The sequence below is a fragment of the Schistocerca cancellata genome, chromosome 8, assembly GCF_023864275.1.
Source record: "Schistocerca cancellata isolate TAMUIC-IGC-003103 chromosome 8, iqSchCanc2.1, whole genome shotgun sequence".
Taxonomy (NCBI): Eukaryota; Metazoa; Arthropoda; class Insecta; order Orthoptera; family Acrididae; genus Schistocerca; species Schistocerca cancellata.
In genome coordinates, this window is record NC_064633.1 from 27,306,730 (window position 1) to 27,328,121 (window position 21,392).

General features: G+C 39.4%; 1 protein-coding gene across 3 annotated transcripts in view; it reads left to right on the forward strand.

Annotated features, from left to right (window-relative positions):
* LOC126094677 (Bloom syndrome protein homolog) overlaps positions 1-8,763 on the forward strand; it is a 207,352-nt gene extending 198,589 nt beyond the window's left edge. For all 3 annotated transcript variants that reach the window (XM_049909187.1, XM_049909188.1, XM_049909189.1), the window contains one exon: positions 7,133-8,763. In XM_049909187.1, coding sequence (XP_049765144.1) covers positions 7,133-7,298 — 166 coding nt within the window. In that variant the 3' untranslated portion in view covers positions 7,299-8,763. The remainder of the gene's footprint in view (positions 1-7,132) is intronic.
* The last annotated feature ends 12,629 nt before the right edge of the window (positions 8,764-21,392 follow it).

A 21,392-nucleotide genomic window follows, 5' to 3' on the forward strand; every position in this document is an offset into this window, starting at 1 on the left:
AGTTGATGGCTAGTCTTGCTGTTGAAATTTGGCATGCCAGAATTTTATTATGTAATGCAAGTTCTTATCCATGTAAAGTAATTAATTAATAACCATAAATGTAGTCATGTGGAGATGTAGTGGTATGGTAATGGAAAGTCTTTGGTTGACTATGAATAATAGAAGAAGCAAAGGTAATAGTTCACTGTATGGTTGTGTTGAGTGGTCAGGAGACACATAAGCAAGACTGAAAATGAGACTTCCTGGGAGATTAAAACTGTGTGCCGGACCGAGACTCAAACTCAAGACATTTGTCTTTCGTGGGAAAGTGCTCTACTGACTGAGCTACCCAAGCAAAACTCATGACTCATCCTCACAGCTTTAATTCCGCCAGTACCTCCTCTCCTAACTTCCAAGATTCACAGAAGCTCTCCTGCGAAACTTGCAGAACTAGCACTCCTGGAAGAAAGGATATTGTGGAGACATGGCTTTGCCACAGCCTGAGAGATGTTTCCAGAATGAAATTTTCACTCAACAGTGGAGTGTATGCTGCTATGAAACTTCCTGGCAGATTAAGTTCAGAGTGAAAATTTCATTCTGGAAATATCCACCAGGCTGTGGCAGAGCCATGTCTCTGCAGTATCCTTTTTCCAGGAGTGCTAGTTATGCAAGTTTTGCAGGAGAGCTTCTGTGAAGATTGGAAGTTAGGAGACGAGGTACTGGTGGAATTAAAGCTGTGAGGGCGGGGCGTGAGTCGTGCTTGGGCATCTCAGTCGGTAGAGCACTTGCCCACGAAAGGCAAAGGTCCCGAGTTGAAGTCTCAGTCCGGCACACAGTTTTAATCTGCTAGGAAGTTTCATAACAGCTTAAACTCTGCTGCGGAGTGAAAATTTCATTCACAAGACTGAAAATGTTGTTAAGCTTTCAGGCTGTGCCCTTTTCCAGAGCTCATTAGTGCAGAATGTATGTACACGTGCACTTCTAAATTGTACCACCAGTGTAACTTAACTAGGGTGAGGATGAAGAGTTGATTGGGTGGAGTGGGTGAGGGTGGGGGGTGGGATAGGGATGAGAATGGACGGTTGCGAGCAAGGGTGACAACAACTAATTGAGGGAGGCACCGAGTCCACAAATAGGAATGCGCCAACAGTAAGCTCCCTCTTGTCCAGGCTGAGGTAAGTTCAGTTTGGCTCACCATTTCAAGGAAAATTGGACTGAGAGGTGGAGATAGAACTGCGGAAGATGGAGGCTATGGAGAGGTGAGTGTAAATGTAGTATGGATAAAATTTGTGGCCATTGGGACAAGGGTGGAGGTGGGTGAGTGGCAGGGCTAATGGGAAATTATTGAGGACAATGAGAAGGGGGGGGGGGGGGTTTAGATTGAGGCAAAATATGCATTGTAATAGCAAATCTCATCTATGTAGTTCAGTGAAACTGACATTTTACAGGAGAATTCAGGTGCTACAGGTCGTGAAGCAGAGTCAACATGCTTCACATCCTACCCACAGGTCTTGTCAAGCCTCTCAGAGTGGTATTCTGCCACTCACTCAATATATGAAATGTCCTGGTTCATCTTCATCCCACACCTACTCCCAACTCCTTGCCATGTGCATCATACCCCTGCAGAAGATTCACGTTAGTTAGTTAGATGTATCCTGTACCGTTTGAATGATTTTTTTATTGAAATGATGTGGAACAATTCGGGTTCCAGGGTATGTGCACAGGATTAGTGTTAACATTAATGAACACATTATTATTCTTAGTCCTGTCCATGCAGCTACACTTTTTTTACTGGTTACCAATTTTTAAGTAGAAATTTATCAATGGAATAGAAGGAGTTGCCCAGGAGAAATGATTTTAAATTAGATTTAAAACTTGCTTCACTACCTGTCAGACATTTTATGTTATTGGCCAAATGATCCAAAATTTTTGTTGCTGCATATTGAACTCCTTTCCAACTGACAGCTGTAGCAGTGGGTAATAAAGGTTATTTTTCCCTGTAGTGTTGTAAGTATGGACATCACTGGTCTTCTCAAATTGTATATATGTGTTGTGACAGTGCAGTTAAAATGTATTAACTCCTGAAAGAGGTACATACATGATGCCCACAGGTGAACACCACAAATTATTGTTACTGTTCATTTGACATTATTGAGTGGAAATATGCAAAATATGTTAGTTTCCTAGATTAGCAATTATACAAAAAACTGAACTCAATTGTTTGAAAATCTCAGTAATGTGCTTCTTCCAATTCATGTTTTCATCAATATGTACACTCAAAAATTTGGAGCATCCTACCCTATTTATTGACCTCTGCTCATGTGCTACATCAGTTGTTGGTATGACCCTATTTGTTGTACAGACCTGAATGTAGTGAATTTCTCTCTCTTTTTTCAAAATTTAGGAAGAGTCCATTTTCAGAGAACCACTTAATAATTCTTTGGAAAATATCATTTATCAATTCTTCTGTTGCTTTCTCACTACTAGGATTTATTATAACATAGCAGAAATCCTTGGGTGACGGAAGAAATATTGAATTTAATTGATGAAAGAAGAAAATATAAAAATGCAGTAATGAAGCAGGCAAAAAGGAATACAAACGTCTCAAAAATGAGATCGACAGGAAGTGCAAAATGGCTAAGCAGGCATGGCTAGAGGACAAATGTAAGGATGTAGAAGCTTATCTCACTGATACTGCCTACAGGAAAATTAAAGAGACCTTTGGAGAAAAGAGAACCACTTGCATGAATATCAAGAGCTCAGATGGAAACCCAGTTCTAAGCAAAGAAGGGAAAGCAGAAAGGTGGAAGGAGTACATAGTGTCTGTACATGGGCGATGTACTTCAGGGCAATATTATGGAAATGGAAGAGGATGTAGATGAAGATAAAATGGGAGATATGATACTGCGTGAAGAGTTTGACAGAGCACTGAAAGACCTAAGTCGAAACAAAGGCCCGGGAGTAGACAACATTCCATTAGAATTGCTGTCAGCCTTGGGATAGCCGACCTGACAAAACTCTACTATCTGGTGAGCAAAATGTATGAGACAGGCAAAATACCCTGAGACTTCAAGAAGAATATAATAATTCCAATCCTAAAGAAAGCAGGTGTTGACAGATGTGAAAATTACTGAACTATCAGTTTAATAAGTCACGGCTGCAAAATACTAACGCGAATTCTTTACAGACGAATGGAAAAACTAGTAGAAGCCGACCTCGGGGAAGATCAGTTTGGATTCCATAGAAATATTGTAACACGCAATACTGACCCTACGACTTATCTTAGAAGCTAGATTAAGAAAAGGTAAACCTATGTTTCTAGCATTTGTAGACTTAAAGAAAGCTTTTGACAATGTGGACTGGAATACTCTCTTTCAAATTCTGAAGGTGTCAGGGGTAAAATACAGGGAGCGAAAGGCCATTTACAATTTGTACAGAAAGCAGATGGCAGTTACAAGAGTCGAGGGACATGAAAGGGAAGCAGTGGTTGGGAAGGGAGTGAGACAGGGCTGTAGCCTCTCCCCGATGTTATTCAATCTGTATATTGAGCAAGCAGTAAAGGAAACAAAAGAAAAATTCTGAGTAGGTATTAAAATCCATGGAGAAGAAATAAAAAATTTGAGGTTCGCCGATGACATTGTAATTCTGTCAGAGACAGCAAAGGACTTGGAAGAGCAGTTGAACGGAATGGACAGTGTCTTGAAAGGAGGGTATAAGATGAACATCAGCAAAAGCAAAACGAAGATAATGGAATGTGGTCGAATTAAGTCGGGTGACACTGAGGGAATTAGATTAGGAAATGAGACACTTAAAGTAGTAAAGGAGTTTTGCTATTGGAGGAGCAATATAACTACTGATGATGGTCGAAGTAGGAAGGATATAAAATGTAGACTGGCAATGGCATGGAAAGCTTTTTTGAAGAAGAGAAATTTGTTAACATCGAGTATAGATTTAAGTGTCAGGAAGTCGTTTCTGAAAGTGTTTGTATGGAGTGTAGCCATGTACGAGGTGCATTCAAGTTCTAAGGCCTCCGATTTTTTTTCTCCAGACTGGAAAGAGATAGAAACAAGCGCATTGTTTTAAAATGAGGCCGCATTCATTGTCAATATGTCCCAGAGATGGCAGCACCGTACGGCAGATGGAATTTTACTGCCAGCGGCGAGAATGACAACTGTTTTAAATACTTAAAATGGCGACATTTTCCTTACTTGAACAGCGTGCAATCATTCGTTTTCTGAATTTGCGTGGTGTGAAACCAATTGAAATTCATCGACAGTTGAAGGAGACATGTGGTGATGGAGTTATGGATGTGTCGAAAGTTCATTCGTGGGTGCGACAGTTTAATGAAGGCAGAACATCGTGTGACAACAAACTGAAACAACCTCGGGCTCGCACAAGCCGGTCTGACGACACGATCGAGAAAGTGGAGAGAATTGTTTTGGGGGATCGCCGAATGACTGTTGAACAGATCGCCTCCAGAGTTGGCATTTCTGTGGGTTCTTTGCACACAATCCTGCATGATGACCTGAAAATGTGAAAAGTGTCATCCAGGTGGGTGCCACGAATGCTGACAGACGACCACACGGCTGCCCGTGTGGCATATTGCCGAGCAATGTTGACGCGCAACGACAGCACGAATGGGACTTTCTTTTCGTCGGTTGTTACAATGGATGAGACATGGATGCCATTTTTCAATCCAGAAACAAAGCGCCAGTCAGCTCAATGGAAGCACACAGATTCACCGCCACCAAAAAAACTTCGGGTAACCGTCAGTGCTGAAAAAATGATGGTGTCCATATTCTGGGACAGCGAGGGCGTAATCCTTACCCATTGCATTCCAAAGGGCACTACGGTAACAGGTGCATCCTACGAAAATGTTTTGAAGAACAAATTCCTTCCTGCACTGCAACAAAAACGTCCGGGAAGGGCTGCGCGTCTGCTGTTTCACCAAGACAATGCACCCGCACATCGAGCTAATGTTACGCAACAGTTTCTTCGTGATAACAACTTTGAAGTGATTCCTCATGCTCCCTACTCACCTGACCTGGCTCCTAGTGGCTTTTGGCTTTTTCCAACAATGAAAGACACTCTCCGTGGCCGCACATTCACCAGCCGTGCTGCTATTGCCTCAGCGATTTTCCAGTGGTCAAAACAGACTCCTAAAGAAGCCTTCGCCGCTGCCATGGAATCATGGCGTCAGTGTTGTGAAAAATGTGTATGTCTGCAGGGCGATTACATCGAGAAGTAATGCCAGTTTCATCGATTTGGGGTGAGTAGTTAATTCGAAAAAAAATCGGAGGCCTTAGAACTTGAATGCACCTCGTATAGAAGTGAAACATGGACGGTAAATAGTTTTGACAAGAAGGGAATAGAAGTTTTTGAAATGTGGTGCTACAGAAGAATGCTGAAAATTAGATGGGTAGATCACATAACTAATGAGGAGGTATTGAATAAGATTGGGGAGAAGAGGAGTTTGTGGCACAACTTGACTAGAAGAAGGGATCAGTTGGTAGGACATGTTCTGAGGCATCAAGGTATCACCAATTTAATACTGGAGGGCATCGTGGAGGGTAAAAATCGTAGAGGGAGACCTAGAGATGAATACACTTAGCAGATTCAGAAGTACATACTGGGAGATGAAGCAGCTAGCACAGAATAGAGTAGCATGGAAAGCTGCATCAAACCAGTCTCAGGACTGAAGACCACAACAACAACAACAACAACAACGTAGTATCATCTGCAAAAAATACCAATTTACTTGTTGAATGTTATGTAGAAAGTCATTCACATTTATAAAGAATAGGAGTGTACCCAAAATTGAACCCAGTTGGACTCATTTTGTGAGTTCTCCCCAATCACTGTGTGTTCCATAAAACCTGAGTTTTTCTGAGAGAGTAACATGATCTACTTAATCAAATTCCTTGGAAAGATCACAAAAAAGACCAACCAGTGATATTATTTAAGGCTTAAACTGTTTGATGAGTGAGTGTTTCTGGAATCCAAATTGTGATATGCTAAGTAAGTGTTTCCACTTTTAAGTGTGCAACTGCACTTTAATAAATTACTTTTTTTGAATATTTTGGAAAAAGATGCCAGTAAAGGAACTGGACGTTAATTTTTTAAGTTTGTCTTGTCACCTTTCTTATGAAGTCAGTCCAGTTCCTATCCTAGGCACCCACCCAGCACATCCTTCTCCAGCCTGCCACAGGCATGTGCTATACTGTGAGAAGTAGGGTCACCTGTGAGAGCAGTCATACTAGATATAAGTTCTGCTGTAGCTTTTACACTGCCTTTTACACGTGGATGACTGCCAATCAGCTATCCATTGCCTAGTTTTGCCCAACAATAGCAGAAGCTAGACTTCACTGGCTGCTTCACAATCTGCGTCAGCTGAATCCCACCTCCTGCCCCTTCCCTCCATCTTTCCCACTAGCACCCCTCCCCAATTACACCTCATAACTATGAGATGTAAGTTGTCCAATAACACATTCTTAAATCTCACAATCCTGATCCCCCCTATCTCCCTCCTCCCCACACCCACCCTTTCCTGCATGCCCCCTCACTTCATTCATTTTATGCTTATACCCTCCTCGCTGCAGTCTACCTCTTCTTCCTTTTCTGTTCAATTCCTGCCTCCCTGTTCACTCCTCACCATTTGTGCCACATGCACTTCTCTTGCCTACACCAGTTCCTCATTCCTATCTTGTGCACTTGTGGCCTCTTCCCTCCCAGCCATTGGCCACTGTCCCCCTATCTCCCCACCCCCTCTTTTCCCTCTCTTACTTCTCCCAGTACAACTCCTCGCCCCTAGTTCAAGATGCAGTGCTGATACAATGTAGCCAGTCGAAAGAATGTACCTGTGCAGAGGTGTGTGTGTGTGTGTGTGTGTGTGTGTGTGTGTGTGTGTGTGTGTGTATGAAAACTTAGCAACATTGTAGTGTTGTATATGTGCCTATCAACCATTCAATGCCTCAACTATACAGTGAGTTGGTAACTATACCTCTTAAATTGTTCATAAATACAGTCACATAATGTACGGAATTCCATTTTTGAGATGGAGAACATATTTAGTGGAATGTTAATTAGTTATTAGTCTCATGTTGGTGATTAATATATAGTATTTCATGTATTGCTCTTATGTTTCTCAAAACAGGAGAGGTAGAGGTTCAGCATCACCGCGCAAAAAATATAGCCCCAAGAAGAGTTCAAGAGGTGGTCGTTCTAACAGTGGGCTGGGTCTAATGGCAATTCCTGGGAAAAAATTGCCACCATCTAAAAGGCCATCTTTCTTACCAAATCCAAAGTGTTCCTCTTTGTAAATATATTTACCTTAAACTATGATTTGTATCAAATCGTATAATTTAAATCTCTGTAAATACGTGACAGTGTGCAGTAATGATAAGTTATTTTTTAATAATAGTGGTATATAATACTGATTATGAATCTCCCAAGAGAAAATTTTTCTATGATACCCTTGTTTTTAACTCCTTATTTAATTGTAACTGTTGAATAAATGGTATGGATTATATTTTGATAAAAAGACTGTTGAAAGTTATTTGTGTGTGCATATAAAAAACAAGATTAAGATAACTGGTTGCTTGCTGTGATTGTTTCTTGAAATTGTGTAACTGTAATACTGTTTTGAAAAGTAGAAGGACAATAGTGATGGTGACTGCAGTGGAATAGGCTAAGTGTTAGAGAAGCTGTGATTGTGAGGACTGTTTTGTGTTGCATTCTTGTTTGTTGTCCAGTGTTCATGTGAAATGTTATCAATGTATGAATAACTTTGCTAAAGCTTGGTGCCTTTGTCTTACACAGTGTCACACCCGTGCATCTGTGCACATGCATTCTCTCTCTCTCTCTCTCTCTCTCTCTCTCTCTCTCTCTCTCTCACACACACACACACACACACACACACACACACACACACACACACAATCTATGTACCTGCGTACATACGTACGTAGCTACCTACCTACCTACCTACCTTCCCCCCCCCCCCCCCCCCCCCCCCCCCCCCAATCCTTTCTGCCCCCTTTCATTCAAAATCTCAGGGAATTGAAATACTGAAATACAGAATGCCAGTGGCTGTGGATAGTAGCTGTGGCAAAAGTCCAAATTAGAAATTAACAAATGAATGGAAGTGCAGGCTGTATCTACCAAAAGTTGACTTCGTCACTATAATGTTCACCGAATGATGCTTATTGAATAACTACAGTGTGCTAGTAAAGCAATGGAACACAACTAGCTGTTTAATATTATCATTTACTGTTCCTTTTTCTCATTCTTCTACTATTACACTTCCTCACCTCCATACATCTCTTTATCTCTCTGACCTCATTTACATTTAAAGTAGTACCCACAGTTTAGTATTTCTGTTGTAGTAGCTGCAGTGTACAGTTTTGATGGGTCTCATCATCTGACCATCTGTGAGTACATAACTTAGATATCACTCAACTTAAAGTTATGTTATGCTGAATGTTCCTACTGTCACAATACCCTGCTGTTTACTGCTGTTATGGTCCAATGCAATAAGAACACATCGTGTAAAAGTCATTTGGTGTTTATGTTGGGTGTTTAATGACCTTACTGTTACTTTCTTGTTGCAGTCTGTTGATTTCTTTTTATCTAAAGCATAATGCATGAGTAAGCTATTGCCCCGAAGTATTGTTTCTGTTTATAATCAAGAGATGAAGCATTAAATGCTGCTTTTGGTCACTGACTGTAAATATTTGTATGTTATTGGATAATGACCATGTCACAATGATTTAAGAGTTTGTCAATTGCTGTCTCTGACAGAATTACAATGTCATCGGCGAACCTCAAAGTTTTTATTTCTTCTCCATGGATTTTAATACCTACTCCAAATTTTTCTTTTGTTTCCTTTACTGCTTGCTCAATATACAGATTGAACTTGTACAAAAACAAATCTCACGTACCTTATCTTTCCAGTCTCCCACCACCTCCCAAAGGCCCACCGTCCGGCCACAGAGGAGCATTCCCCTCGTAACTCAGTGCCATCCAGGACTGGAGCAACAGACATGCATTCTCCGCCAGGGTTTCGATTACCTCTCGGCGTGCCCTGAAATGATAAGTTTCCTGCCCACTATCCTTCCCATGCCTCCCACTGTGGTGTTCTACTGTCCACCGAACCTACACAATATACTCGTCCATCCTTACACAACCCCTGCTCCCAATCCTTTACCTCATGGCTCATATGTCTGTAATAGACCTAGATGCATGACCTGTCTCATACATCCTCCCACTGCCACCTAATCCAGTCCGGTCACTAACATCACCTATCCCATCAAAGGCAGGGCTACCTGTGAAACCAGTCATGCGGTCTACAAGCTAAGCTGCAACCACTGTTCTGCATTCTATGTGGGTATGACAACTAACAAGCTGTCTGTGTGCATGAATGGCCACAGACAAACTGTGGCCAAGAAATGAGTGGACCATCCTGTCACTGAACACGCTGCCGAACATGATATCCTTCACTTCAGTGACTGCTTCACAGCCTGTGCACCTTGACACAAATTTTAGTCCAATACTTCAGCTTCTATCCTAGTTGAAGATGTTCGTTGTTTCTGGAAGTATTACAAATTTAGACATGGCAACTGGAAATTATATTTTTGACCAAGCTGAGGTTTAACTAAACAAGGCTGGAGATACAGTTAGGAAGCCATAAGTGGAAGCTCATCTCATGTGGTGTGTGTAGCAGGCGAACCAGATTTTTGTATTAAAAGCACTGTTAGGGATGAAGTAGAGAAATGTACTGAAATATTAGTGAATAATTACATCCCAAAAAAGACAAACACAACCAACTAATAGCAGACCCAGAAATTGTCACTGGGAGATAAAGAGATTGTTGGTAACCAAGCCCAGGTGTGTTATTGAACCACATTAATCCAAATATGCTAACCAGGCTGTAGCTGTAAAAAGAAAAATGGGGAGTGCAACATCAGTGTAGGTTAGAGAAAATTAAGTAAAATTACAGTGAAAGGTAGTTACCCACTGCCCCATAGATTAAAGCTGCTTGTATGTTTTACACTCTTAGATCTCAAGAATCGGTGCTTTCATGTTGATGGTTAAGACGTGAGCTGGAAGTATACTTGCTTTATGACATGCCCAAGACAGTTCCATTTGAATTAATAAATTCACCAGCAGTTTTCATCAGATTATGAACATGGTTTTTTGGGCATTGGCTTGAGAGAGCATAGTATTTATTTATGTGAATGATATAAAAATAGCAAAAATTGAGAATGAGGCACTTCAGTGGCTTGGTTTAGTATTGAAAACTACAGCAGAATGTGACTCTGAAATTAATTTTGAGGACAAAAATTGACCGTTTTGAATATTTTATACAGCGTAAATGAATTCAATATTCCTGACCTCTCACAGGAGTCTCTGGAAATCCATCAAGGACAGTGAGGCAACAGCTGGGTGTGAAGAACTTGAATAATGAAAATTGAGATCAACAGCTGTATTGGAATTCAGGTATCATTTATTCAAAACATGTTGCCAGTTTCAACCATTGTCATCTGACAATTGGAGGTCTTGTTACTGTAAGTTATGGAATCCAGTTAATTTTGGCCCCGCCACACTCAACTTTGTCTGTTGCACATGCTTGCATAACATGCTTAATAAGTTGTAATGATTCCATTTGAAGGCTCTGTTGATCTTTGTCATTGAGATTCATATGTTCATGGCAGATTATGCTTGAGGCCTGAAGATGACACTTTTTGTTGTTGAAACTGGTGGCGTATTTTGAATAAATGATGTCTGAATTGAATAAATGATGTCTGAATTACAATACAGTGCTTGATTTCAATTTTAACTATTCAAGTACCTCGCAGGAGTAGTAAGTGGAGATTTGTGGCACTTGGTATTTAGTTCTCTCTTTTTAGAGGCTGCCTGTTTTTGTCCTGTGGTTCAATGCAGTAGTTCATATCTTGTTTTATCTGTTGTCTGAAGTATCTTTGGTATTATATATACATATAGTTGTAGCAATTAATGTGCTGCATAAATGTATGAATAATGCAGTTTTTATTTGTTTGTCTGAAGAGAAGTGACATTGGCTTCTTACAAGAGAAAGCTAACACAAGTAAAACAGACAGATCATTTTTATGTTGAGAAATAAGAGAGCCATTACAAGACCTGACCATCATATTTCTGGCTTGATGAGCATTTAATTCTTTTTCCCCATCCCACTGCAGAGACTACAGGTGTTTCTGCTGGAGATATTTTCAAATCATTGACAATTGCTATGAGTAGCCCTGGTTTCACGTCTTTACCACCAAATGCATCATGCACAATAAGCAAAATGAGCTGGATGAGAAAACTCTAAACCAGATTTTGCTAACATCTTGACATCAACTGTTGAAAACACTTGCTAAGAATTATGGGATGTGTATCTGAAAGAATGTCAAATGCTTTACCAACTTTTTTTAATACCAAAACACACACTTTCAATTCTTTTGGAATGTAAAAAAGCATGTGAGACCTTTAAATGTAGAATCAAAACTAGATGAAGGGAGGCAATTTTAAGATTCCTCAGAATTAAATCTTCAGTCTATATTGTTGCCAATACACATTATTTTGCGACTTAGTATTGTAGCCTTTTCACTACACATGAACATGCACATCAGAATGTGGCAAATATGTTGAAGTTAGTGAATTTCATATGTTTAATTGGCAAACGTGGGAATTTGAATTCTGCACTGTAATTAATCGGCATCAAAGCCCTACAACTCCGACACTGATTTGGAGATAACTCTAGTCGTACTTGATGTTCATTACCATCACTTAGTTTTTATGTGTTCGAAAGGGCATACAAAACACACAGAGCATCACTCCTAGGTGATTACTACTGGCTACTGATAAAGGCTGCTGCTTGAAGTCCAAGGAAAGATGTCCAAAATACAGGTAAGTGCTTCCAAATGATACTAGTACTACAAAAATTCTATACATTTCTTTTGTAGAGTTGACCAGTGTACAGCAATAACTGTCAGTATGCTATTTGTTGTGAGTAAAGCAGAAGAGAAGCGGTGTATCACACCTTGTAAATAATTTTTAATTTAATTTTAAATTTAAAATAAGGAAAAGGCAACCACTCACACATAGCAGACTGATGTGTGGCACATAGACACACTAGCTATAGAGCTCTTTTTCTAGCAAAAGTACGCACATCCAAACACACCCTGCTGCAAGCATGACAAGACCAATTATTGATTACTGAAAGCAGTTGCCTGGGCTGAAGGAGGTACAGAGGAGATTGGCAAGGATGCACAAGGCAAGGAGGGGGTAGTGGGATAGTGTGAGCACGTCTTTCGACAGATGACTTGGCGGCTGCTCAATAAGATAAAAGGGGTTCAGAGGATAGAGCATATACGAGATATAGAAAGATTGAGGATGGAGATGGGGGGTTAAGAAGCTGAAGAGGGAGAGTGGGGAGAGAGAGAGACAGGCAGGCAGAGTGTGCCTGCGTGGAGGGAAGGGGAGAGAGAGAGTGGTGAGAGAAGGCAGTCCACTATCTGGATGGGGAATGAGTGGTGTGTGGACAGAAGAGAGGCAGTATGAAACATGTTAGTGGAGGATACAATAAAATCATCTCAGTTTACAAGCTTGAGAAGATTTTATTGAAGCATGCCATTGTGAAAGACTCTGAGGACACATGTTAGTGGAGGGTTAGATCAGGAGAGTTGCAAGAGCACAGGGGGCAATTCATGTTGTGCCCTGAGATGATGGATAGTCTACTCGCATTACCCAAAGTAGTGTTTTGCTGTCCACCCAACCTACAGAATATTCTTGTCCGTCCCTATTCCAATCCTGCTCCCAGTCCTGCACCCTGCGGGTCATTCCCTAATCATTGGTCCAGGTCCAAGACCTATCCCATATATCCACCCACCACCTTCTACCACCCCAGTCACAGGCATTTCCTACCTAATAAAAGGCAGGAACAGGTGTGAAAACAGCCGTGTCATAAATCAATTATCCTGCAATTACTGCACAGCATTCTGTGTGTGCATGACAAGTAACACACTGTCTACTCATATAAAAGGCCACAGCCAAGCTATGGCAAATCACAGAGTTGACCATCCTGTTGCAGAATGCGGTGTGCACCACACACAAATGGCTTAAACAGCTGCTTCACTGTGCAGATAATTTTATACCCACTTCCAGCACAAGTGGGAATCCTCTCCAGCACATTATACTCTCTTGCAATCCCCCTTACCTAATCCTCCACTAACCTGTTCACCACTCTCCTTACCTTTTCCCTTCTCTCTTTCGTCCATGCCACTTCTTCCCCATGCATGTCATGTATTGTTCCTTCCCCCTTTCTGTATACCTTATGTGCTCTACTCTCCGGCCTCGTTTTGTCTTGTTGTGCAGCCATTGAGTCATGTGTCGAAAGGTCTGTCTTGCACAATCCCACTAGCCCTCTTTCCCCCTTGTGTCCTTACCCACTCCCTCCCCACCTCTTTCAGTCCAATCAACTGTTCTTAGTAACTATAATAAGTCTTGCTGCGGCTGCTGAAGTCAGCATTTGGGTACCTATATGGTTGTGTGTGTGAATGTGTATATTTTTGCGAGAAAGAGTTCGAAAGCTAGTGTGAATACTGTTTTCTGTTACATATGTCTATGCAGCACACATCAGTCCTTGTTTCACATATTGTTCCATCCAGGAATTTCCATTGTTGTTGTTTTAGTATCTGCAATACAGAAACCAACAAACAAACTAAATTAATCTAGAGAAATTATCATGGGTATGTGCAACCAGTTTTACAGTTTATCACTGTAATGCATCATTTACTCTCCCATCTTGCTGAGGCAGTAGAATCCACCTATCTTTTATTTAAGTTATTGTTCATCGTAGCAATACTTGTTAAGTGAAGGAAGCAACCTTTTTTTATGGACATTTGTGGCCCTGGATAGACTTTTGAAATGTTTATTCCATTTTCAGGGTAGAAATCTACCATTTCACACATACTATTTTAGATGGTACAGTTACAGTTACAGCTCTGACCAGGCCTACTGACGAGTGACTGCAAGTGTGCTGATGCCATACTTGTGCCTAATCTCATGTAGCTCTCTCTCTTACATTCAAAAATAGCGACACTAACTGTCCGTAGCTGCCTAGTTCGAATGCCAATGGTTAGTGATGGCCCGACTCGAGTTCATGATATTAGTCACGAGCATGATGGATACTGTATAGGGCACAATATTTGGTATTTGAGCTTTAAATTTTGAAGATAGACTTGTGATAACTTTCAGTTCGGACATGTAAATGAAGGTAAGGACATTTTGTTTGTTTAGAAGATTTAGAAACTGAGGGTGGAGTAGATGTACTATGCCTGCCTGAACATCATATAATCACAGATATAGAAAAGGTAAATGTAGGTGGGTGTAATCTTTCAGCAAATTTAAGTAGAGACACTAGGGGAGAGGAGGAGTTGCCATATATAATATAACTTGTCATAGCATGGAAAATTTAGAAACAAAAAAAAATGTAGAGCAATAAATAGAAGCATGTGCTTTTATAATTGCAGCTGTGTATAGGTCCCCATTAAGAAATTTTCAGCTATTTCTGAAAACAACTTGGATTCTTTGTTGTGCTATCTGTCAGATAGAGGGAAGCAAATTATTGTCTGTGGGGATTTCAGTGTAGATTTTCTGATAGAAAGAATGATCTTGAGCTATCACTTGAGTCTTTCAACTTAACATCAGTTACCGATTTTCCTACTGGGTGGTACAGGAAAGCAGCACATTGGCAGATGATGTTTTTGTAGACCAAGATAAATTTAATCAGTTAGAAGATTTTCGTGTTAAGAATGGTCTTTCTGATCATGATGCGCAGCTAGTTACAATGTATGACATAGCTCCATACAGTAACGCAAAACAGTCCTTCAAAACATTGCATTTAATTAACGATTTAACAATTGCAGATTTTAGGGTAAACTTGCAGCAGTTAGACTGGGATGAGGTGTACAGGAAACCTGATACCAATTTAAAATTTAACCTATTTCATAATAGCTTTGTGAGTATATTTGAAAACAATTTCCCCCAAGAAAACAGTGAAATATAATTGTAAGAAACCACGTAAAAAGCCATGGCTTGCTAAAGGGATAAAAATATCTTGTAAACAGAAAAGGGAAATGTATCATAGCTAGGAGGAGTAATGATCCAGAAACAGACAAACATTATAAAAACTGCTGCACTGTATTAAGAAAATTTTTTAAAAAGTTCAGAAGTATGTGCATTATGTCTGAGATTGGCTTCTCGGATAACACAATTAAAACAATTTGTAATATTGTTAAAAGGGAAACAGGACAACTGAAAGCACAGAAAGACTGTATCCCAACCAAACTGAATAAGAGTATCATTTTTTAAGTGTTGTAGAGGAAATAGGATCCAACGTTTCATTAGAAAATGGAAGGCTGTATACAGAGGAGGCAGTATCTATGCAATTTCATAAAACTGAAATTCGACCTAGCTCTCCTACTGAAATTAGGAAAATAATAAATTCTCTCAACAGTAAAAGCTCTCATGGAATTGATGGCATTTCCAAAAGAATGCCAAGAACTTGTTCCTAACAGATAAGTAGGATTCTCAGCCACATGTGTAGTAGCTCAATGAAACAGGGCATTTTTCTGGTTAGATTGAAATATGCTATTGTTAAACCATTGCGTAAAAAATGGAATAAGCATGATGCTAACAACTATCGCCCAATCTCACTTCTGACAGCTTTATCCAAAATTCTTGAAAAATTAATGTATTCAAGAGTAGCTTCACATGTTTGTAAAAATGAAGTACTTACAAAATGTGAATTTGGTTTTCAGAAAGGCTTTCCAATGGAAAAAGCTATATATGCTTTCACTGATCGAATATTACATGTTCTGGATAACCGACGCCCAATGGGATTTTTTGCAATCTCACCAGAGCCCACTAACTGGGCAGTCATCAAGAATGGTGTCCCCACAGGGTTCACTGTTGGTTCCATTATTGTTCTTAATATATGTTAATGACTTGCCACTCTATATCCATGAAGATGCAAAGCTAGTTATTTTTGTTAATGATACAAGCATAGTAATAACACCCAACAAAGAATGAGCAGAGAAAATTGTAAGTAGTTCCTTTCAGAAAATTATTAAGTGGTTCTCTGCAGATGGACTCTCACAAAATTTTGAGAAAATACAGTATATATAGTGCTGTACAGTAAATGGCATAACACCATTGATAAATATAGACTTTGAACAGACATCTGTTGCTAAGGCAGAATATTCTAGGTTTTGGGTGTAGGCATTGATGAAAAATTGAATTGGAAGAAACAACATTGGTGATCTGCTGAAATGTTTAGGTTCAGTAAATTACACTGCTGTGGCTATTGCAAATTTTGCTGATAACCATTCATGTCTATTTTCATTCACTGCTATCATATGGCATCATATTTTGGGGTAATTCATTATTAAGAGAAAAAGTATTCATTGCACAAAAGTGTGTAATCAGAATATAATAGCTGGAGCCCATCCAAGACGACCTTGCAGGCATTTGATTAAGGTACTCTGGATATTCACAATAACTTCTGAATACATATATTCAATTATGAAATTTGTTATTAATAACCCCTTTCCAGTTAAAAAAAAAAAAAAATGGAAAGTGCATAGCTACAACACTAGAAGAAAAGATGATCTTCATTATTCTGGATTAAATATGACTCTGGCACAGAAAAGGGTAAATTATGCTGCCCCAAAAATTTTGGTCATCTACAGTAAAAGTCTGACAGATTTAGAAATAAATTAAAAGAATTCCTGAGTGACAACTCCAACTCAACAGATGAACTTTAATGTATGAAGTACAAAAAAAAAAAAATGTGTAATGCAAACTTACATTAAGCTAACATGGTCCACATCATTAAGAAATGTTGTATTCATGATCTATTGAACAAGTATTAATGTAATGACATGGGTTTGGTTGCTGTGAAAGCAGTGGTGAGCTCTGAACTAGCATGAAATAAACCATAACTCAGTGCTGCCTACCATGCAACATGTTCAACTCTGGTTAGCAATAATCCAACCCAGGTTAGCCCATTTCATAAACTGAGTTGACCCTATGATTGCTCAAATCGAGTTGGCAGGAAAAGCGAAATTAATGTTCAACATCATTTACCACGTTCATGTCTACTCAGGTTGTAACTTCTTTTAACATATGGTAACCAAATCGAGTTGGTAGAAAAATTCTTCTAAGGTTAATTTCTCTCGTTAGCATCTGTGCAGTTTACATACCCTTTTGATTGCAGTTTTGTTTCCTATGCGTAACCAGCGATGAAAGTGAAAATACTCTTTTTGTTGCACGACGTACAAATATTGGATATCAAAACAACATGTTCCATCTGTTGCGATTTATTTCTTACAAGCTATACACTCAATATTATTATAAATCTTTTAACATATCAGTCAATTTTTTTCTTGAGGGCACTACATAATCAACAATTTTGTAGCCAAATGCCCCGCCATAAGCATAAATAAATACTGCGCTTTAACCCAAAAATTTAAGTCTTAATAGTGATGTCTCTTTCCACAATAAATGTAATCTCTCTATATAAAAGCCAATGTCCTGACTGACTGACTCACTCACAGACTCGTCATCACCCAGCCCAGACCATTAAGGACAGAAACTTGAAATCTGCAGAGGATGTTGATCTTATTCTGTAGGTGTTGTTAATAAGAGATTTTTTGAGGGGATGAAAAGTTTTCTGAAAATATGTTGCTATTAAGGGAATTTTGAAGCTAGACCTATGGAAATCGGTACTCAGTTTCTCGGGCAGAATAACTCTTTGAAATTTAGCCCCAATAGGGGTGACATAGTGGAAGAAGTTTTTTTTTTTTTAGAATAAATTGTTATTAAAGAACTATGAAAGCATTTTAAAGTTGTATCTGTGGAAATTGGTGTTTGACTTCTCAGTTAGAAAAACACACTTGTTTAAGTGTTTTTGGAAATTCAGCCCCTAAGGTGTGTTTTATGAAATATATCATGATGAAAGCAGTTTTAAACCTAAATCTATGAAAATTTGAACTTGCCTTCTTCGTTAGAAGTAAAAGATACGTCTTTCACTATTTGTGGAAACAGAACTTCTATGGGGGTGCACACACACATATATTTCACTGTTTATGGGTAGTCAACCCATAGGGGAGTGAAATGTTTTATGAAAAATTTCATTGTGAAAACATTTTCACATTATATCTACGACAACTGGTATTTGGCTTCTCAGTTACAAATGAATTTATATGTGTTTCACAGTTTTTGTAAATCCAACCAGTAAGGAGGTGAAATAGGGTCAAGGCGATTCATCAACGAAAATTAGCTGCCTAGCCGAAACCGCTAAGGATAGAAACTTGAAATTTGGAGAGGGTGTCGATTTTGAACTGCAGCTATTGTTTAAGGAGGGATTGTTCAAAATTCCACTCTTAAAGGGGATGAAATACTGGCTGGAAAGGCTTTTTGAAAATATGTCACTATTAAGGCAATTTTGAAGAATAGATGATATTTAGTTTTTTAGTCAGAAATAAAAAATACGTGTTTCAGCATTTTTGGAAATTCACCCATTAAGGGGGTAAAATAGGGGATGAAAATTTTTAAGAAAATATTTTGTTACCTTGAAAATTTTTTTAAGGTAACTCTATGGAAACATGCATTTTGTTTCCCCGGTAGAAACAAGTGTTAGGGGATGAAGTTTCTGAGGAAATACCACCACAAGAACACAAAAGGCATGATTAACAAAAACCTTTGACTACCAGAATCACTTTCTGGCCAGAAGTAGATTAGGCAAATACCACGCTTCTATGACATTATTTAGCATGAAAAGTTTAGAAGGTGTAACAGTTTGTGAACAACATCAAACTACAGGCTAAAATTTGAAGACACTCATGAGCCACTTTGAATTTCCTGTAGGATTTGGATGGGGATCAGACAATCTTGATTCCCTTGAAAATAACACTTATCAAACTCTTCAGGAATCATGACCAAACAAATCATAACAGGATACTGTGCATATCACAGTGCATTTTCTATTCTATTCTACTCTATTCTGACAGCCCATTCTATAGGCATAGACTCAATGCCACTCAACTCAGGTTTGGTCAGTGTGACAGCGGTAAGGCTTGCGGTCACAATGGCTCCGATATTGGTGTATTCCACCAACGACCAACATCAGCTGGAGACGGACAATCTTTTCAAATCAGTGCGCCACCACATGCGCAGTCACACCATAGCTGAGCTTATCTCCCAGACATACAGACTTCAGACAACAATCAGTGAAATTCAAATAGAGTTTGTTTTCTTTGGGCAGATTGACCAATTTTCTCACAGACAAAATATGCAGCATGAGAAACTGATATGTTTAGTCTGAGAAAGAGTAAGTTTGTGGCATCCTGAGGACAAAAATGTAATCCGGATATAGTCTGGAATCTATGATCTGAAATCGCAAGTTCATTCAAAACATGAACTAAGCAAAATGTTTATTGGAAATTTTAGGCTTAGATTATAACCACAAAAAATAATTTGTTCAAGCAAAAAGGGTGGCATATCTTGTATGCTTATAGCTATTGTACTGGATCTTGTTTGTTGTTGGTTGTCATTAGTTGTCTACAAATTATTATTACTGCTTACTGGTGTTTTATGCAAGTAGGGTAGTGATTCTTTTAAGTTTGCAAATGTGGTGTATGGTATGCATTTCACTTTTAAGTGATTTAGGTTTTCAGAGTGTCTTATGCTACACTATATGCTTGTCTTTCACTCGTGTGCTAAATGACAGTCATTGAAGGCTAATTGATGTATGTCTGCACAACTTTTAATAAATACAGTGAAACAGAGTATTTATAACTTGCTTTTCAAGATCCTAGTGAATTATCTCGAATATGTAACAGAACATTTCTCCCGTCGCCTAATATATTTGTAAAATTTGCCTGGTTATTCCGATAAATTAGGACAGAGTGTATAGTACTTGCCATGTCCTTTATGACACAAGAAAGCTTATTCACAGGCATTCGGCGTCTCTTTAATAGCAGAAGCCACTATGCAGCACTTGTATTCAAGCACAGAGATCTTATGGTATCCACCCCACCCTAAGAAGCTAAAATCTAACCTAGTAAATACATAGAATAGATTCTAACATAACCTCCTCCAACCCTGTAAAAAACTGGTGAAGGATATGGGACGGACTATGGCCACACTACCGGCCGATGTTATCGGGCGACCCCTGGCATCGGCATCTGACAACCATTGTCAGTGTCACTGTGAATGCAGCTTAACTCTAGCCTCATGCAAAACCATCATCAGTAGTGGCGGCCATTGTACACTGCATGAACACAGCTCCAGTTAGCCACAATCTAACTCGGGTTGACTTGAAATGCCCTCAGCTTGAGTTAACCTGGCTTGGTAACTCGAGTTGACCCACCTCTAGCACCAGCAGAGCGTCAGCAGCAAGATGATGTGTAGGTTTTCGCACAGTTCTTGGTTTCCATTCCTTATTGACTTATTAGTTCCAGCAGGTTGATTCAAAGTGAAGAAGTAAATCTTGTTGTCTTATCTGTGCAATTTATTTACTAACACTTGAAAATGGAAAGCAGGAAGGAAAGAGAGATTTACACCGTGTCATGTGGGTAGGGTTTCCAGACAATTCCAACAGACATGCTTTGACAGCAGGAAAAATGCTACTGAAAAAGGCAACTGAGTTTTAATGGTAAAGCAAATCCATGATACACAGTTTCTGTAAATATTTAAAACATCTTGCAGACAATGATGGTGAAGTGTTGGCATCTACATGTACACTCCTTAGGAAATATTTGCCAATGGTAGACTTTCCTCAAAAGAGGGCCTGATGGGATACCAGTTCGATTTTACACAGAGTGCGCGAAGGAACTTGCCCCCCTTCTTGCAGCGGTGTACTGTAGGTCTCTAGAAGAGCGTAGCGTTCCAAAGGATTGGAAAAGGGCACAGGTCATCCCTATTTTCAAGAAGGGATGTCGAACAGATGTGCAGAACTATAGACCTATACCTCTAACGTCGATCAGTTGTAGAATTTTGGAACACGTATTATGTTAGAGTATAATGACTTTTCTGGAGACTAGAAATCTACTGTGTAGGAATCAGCATGGGTTTAGAAAAAGACGGTCATGTGAAACCCAGCTCGTGCTATTCGTCCACGAGACTCAGAGGGCCATAGACATGGGTTCACAGGTAGATGCCGTGTTTCTTGACTTCCCCAAGGCGTTTGATACTGTTCCCCACAGTCGTTAATGAACAAAGTAAGAGCATATGGACTATCAGACCAATTGTGTGATTGGATTGAGGAGTTCCTAGATAACAGAATGCAGCATGTCATTCTCAATGGAGAGAAGTCTTTCGAAGTAAGAGTG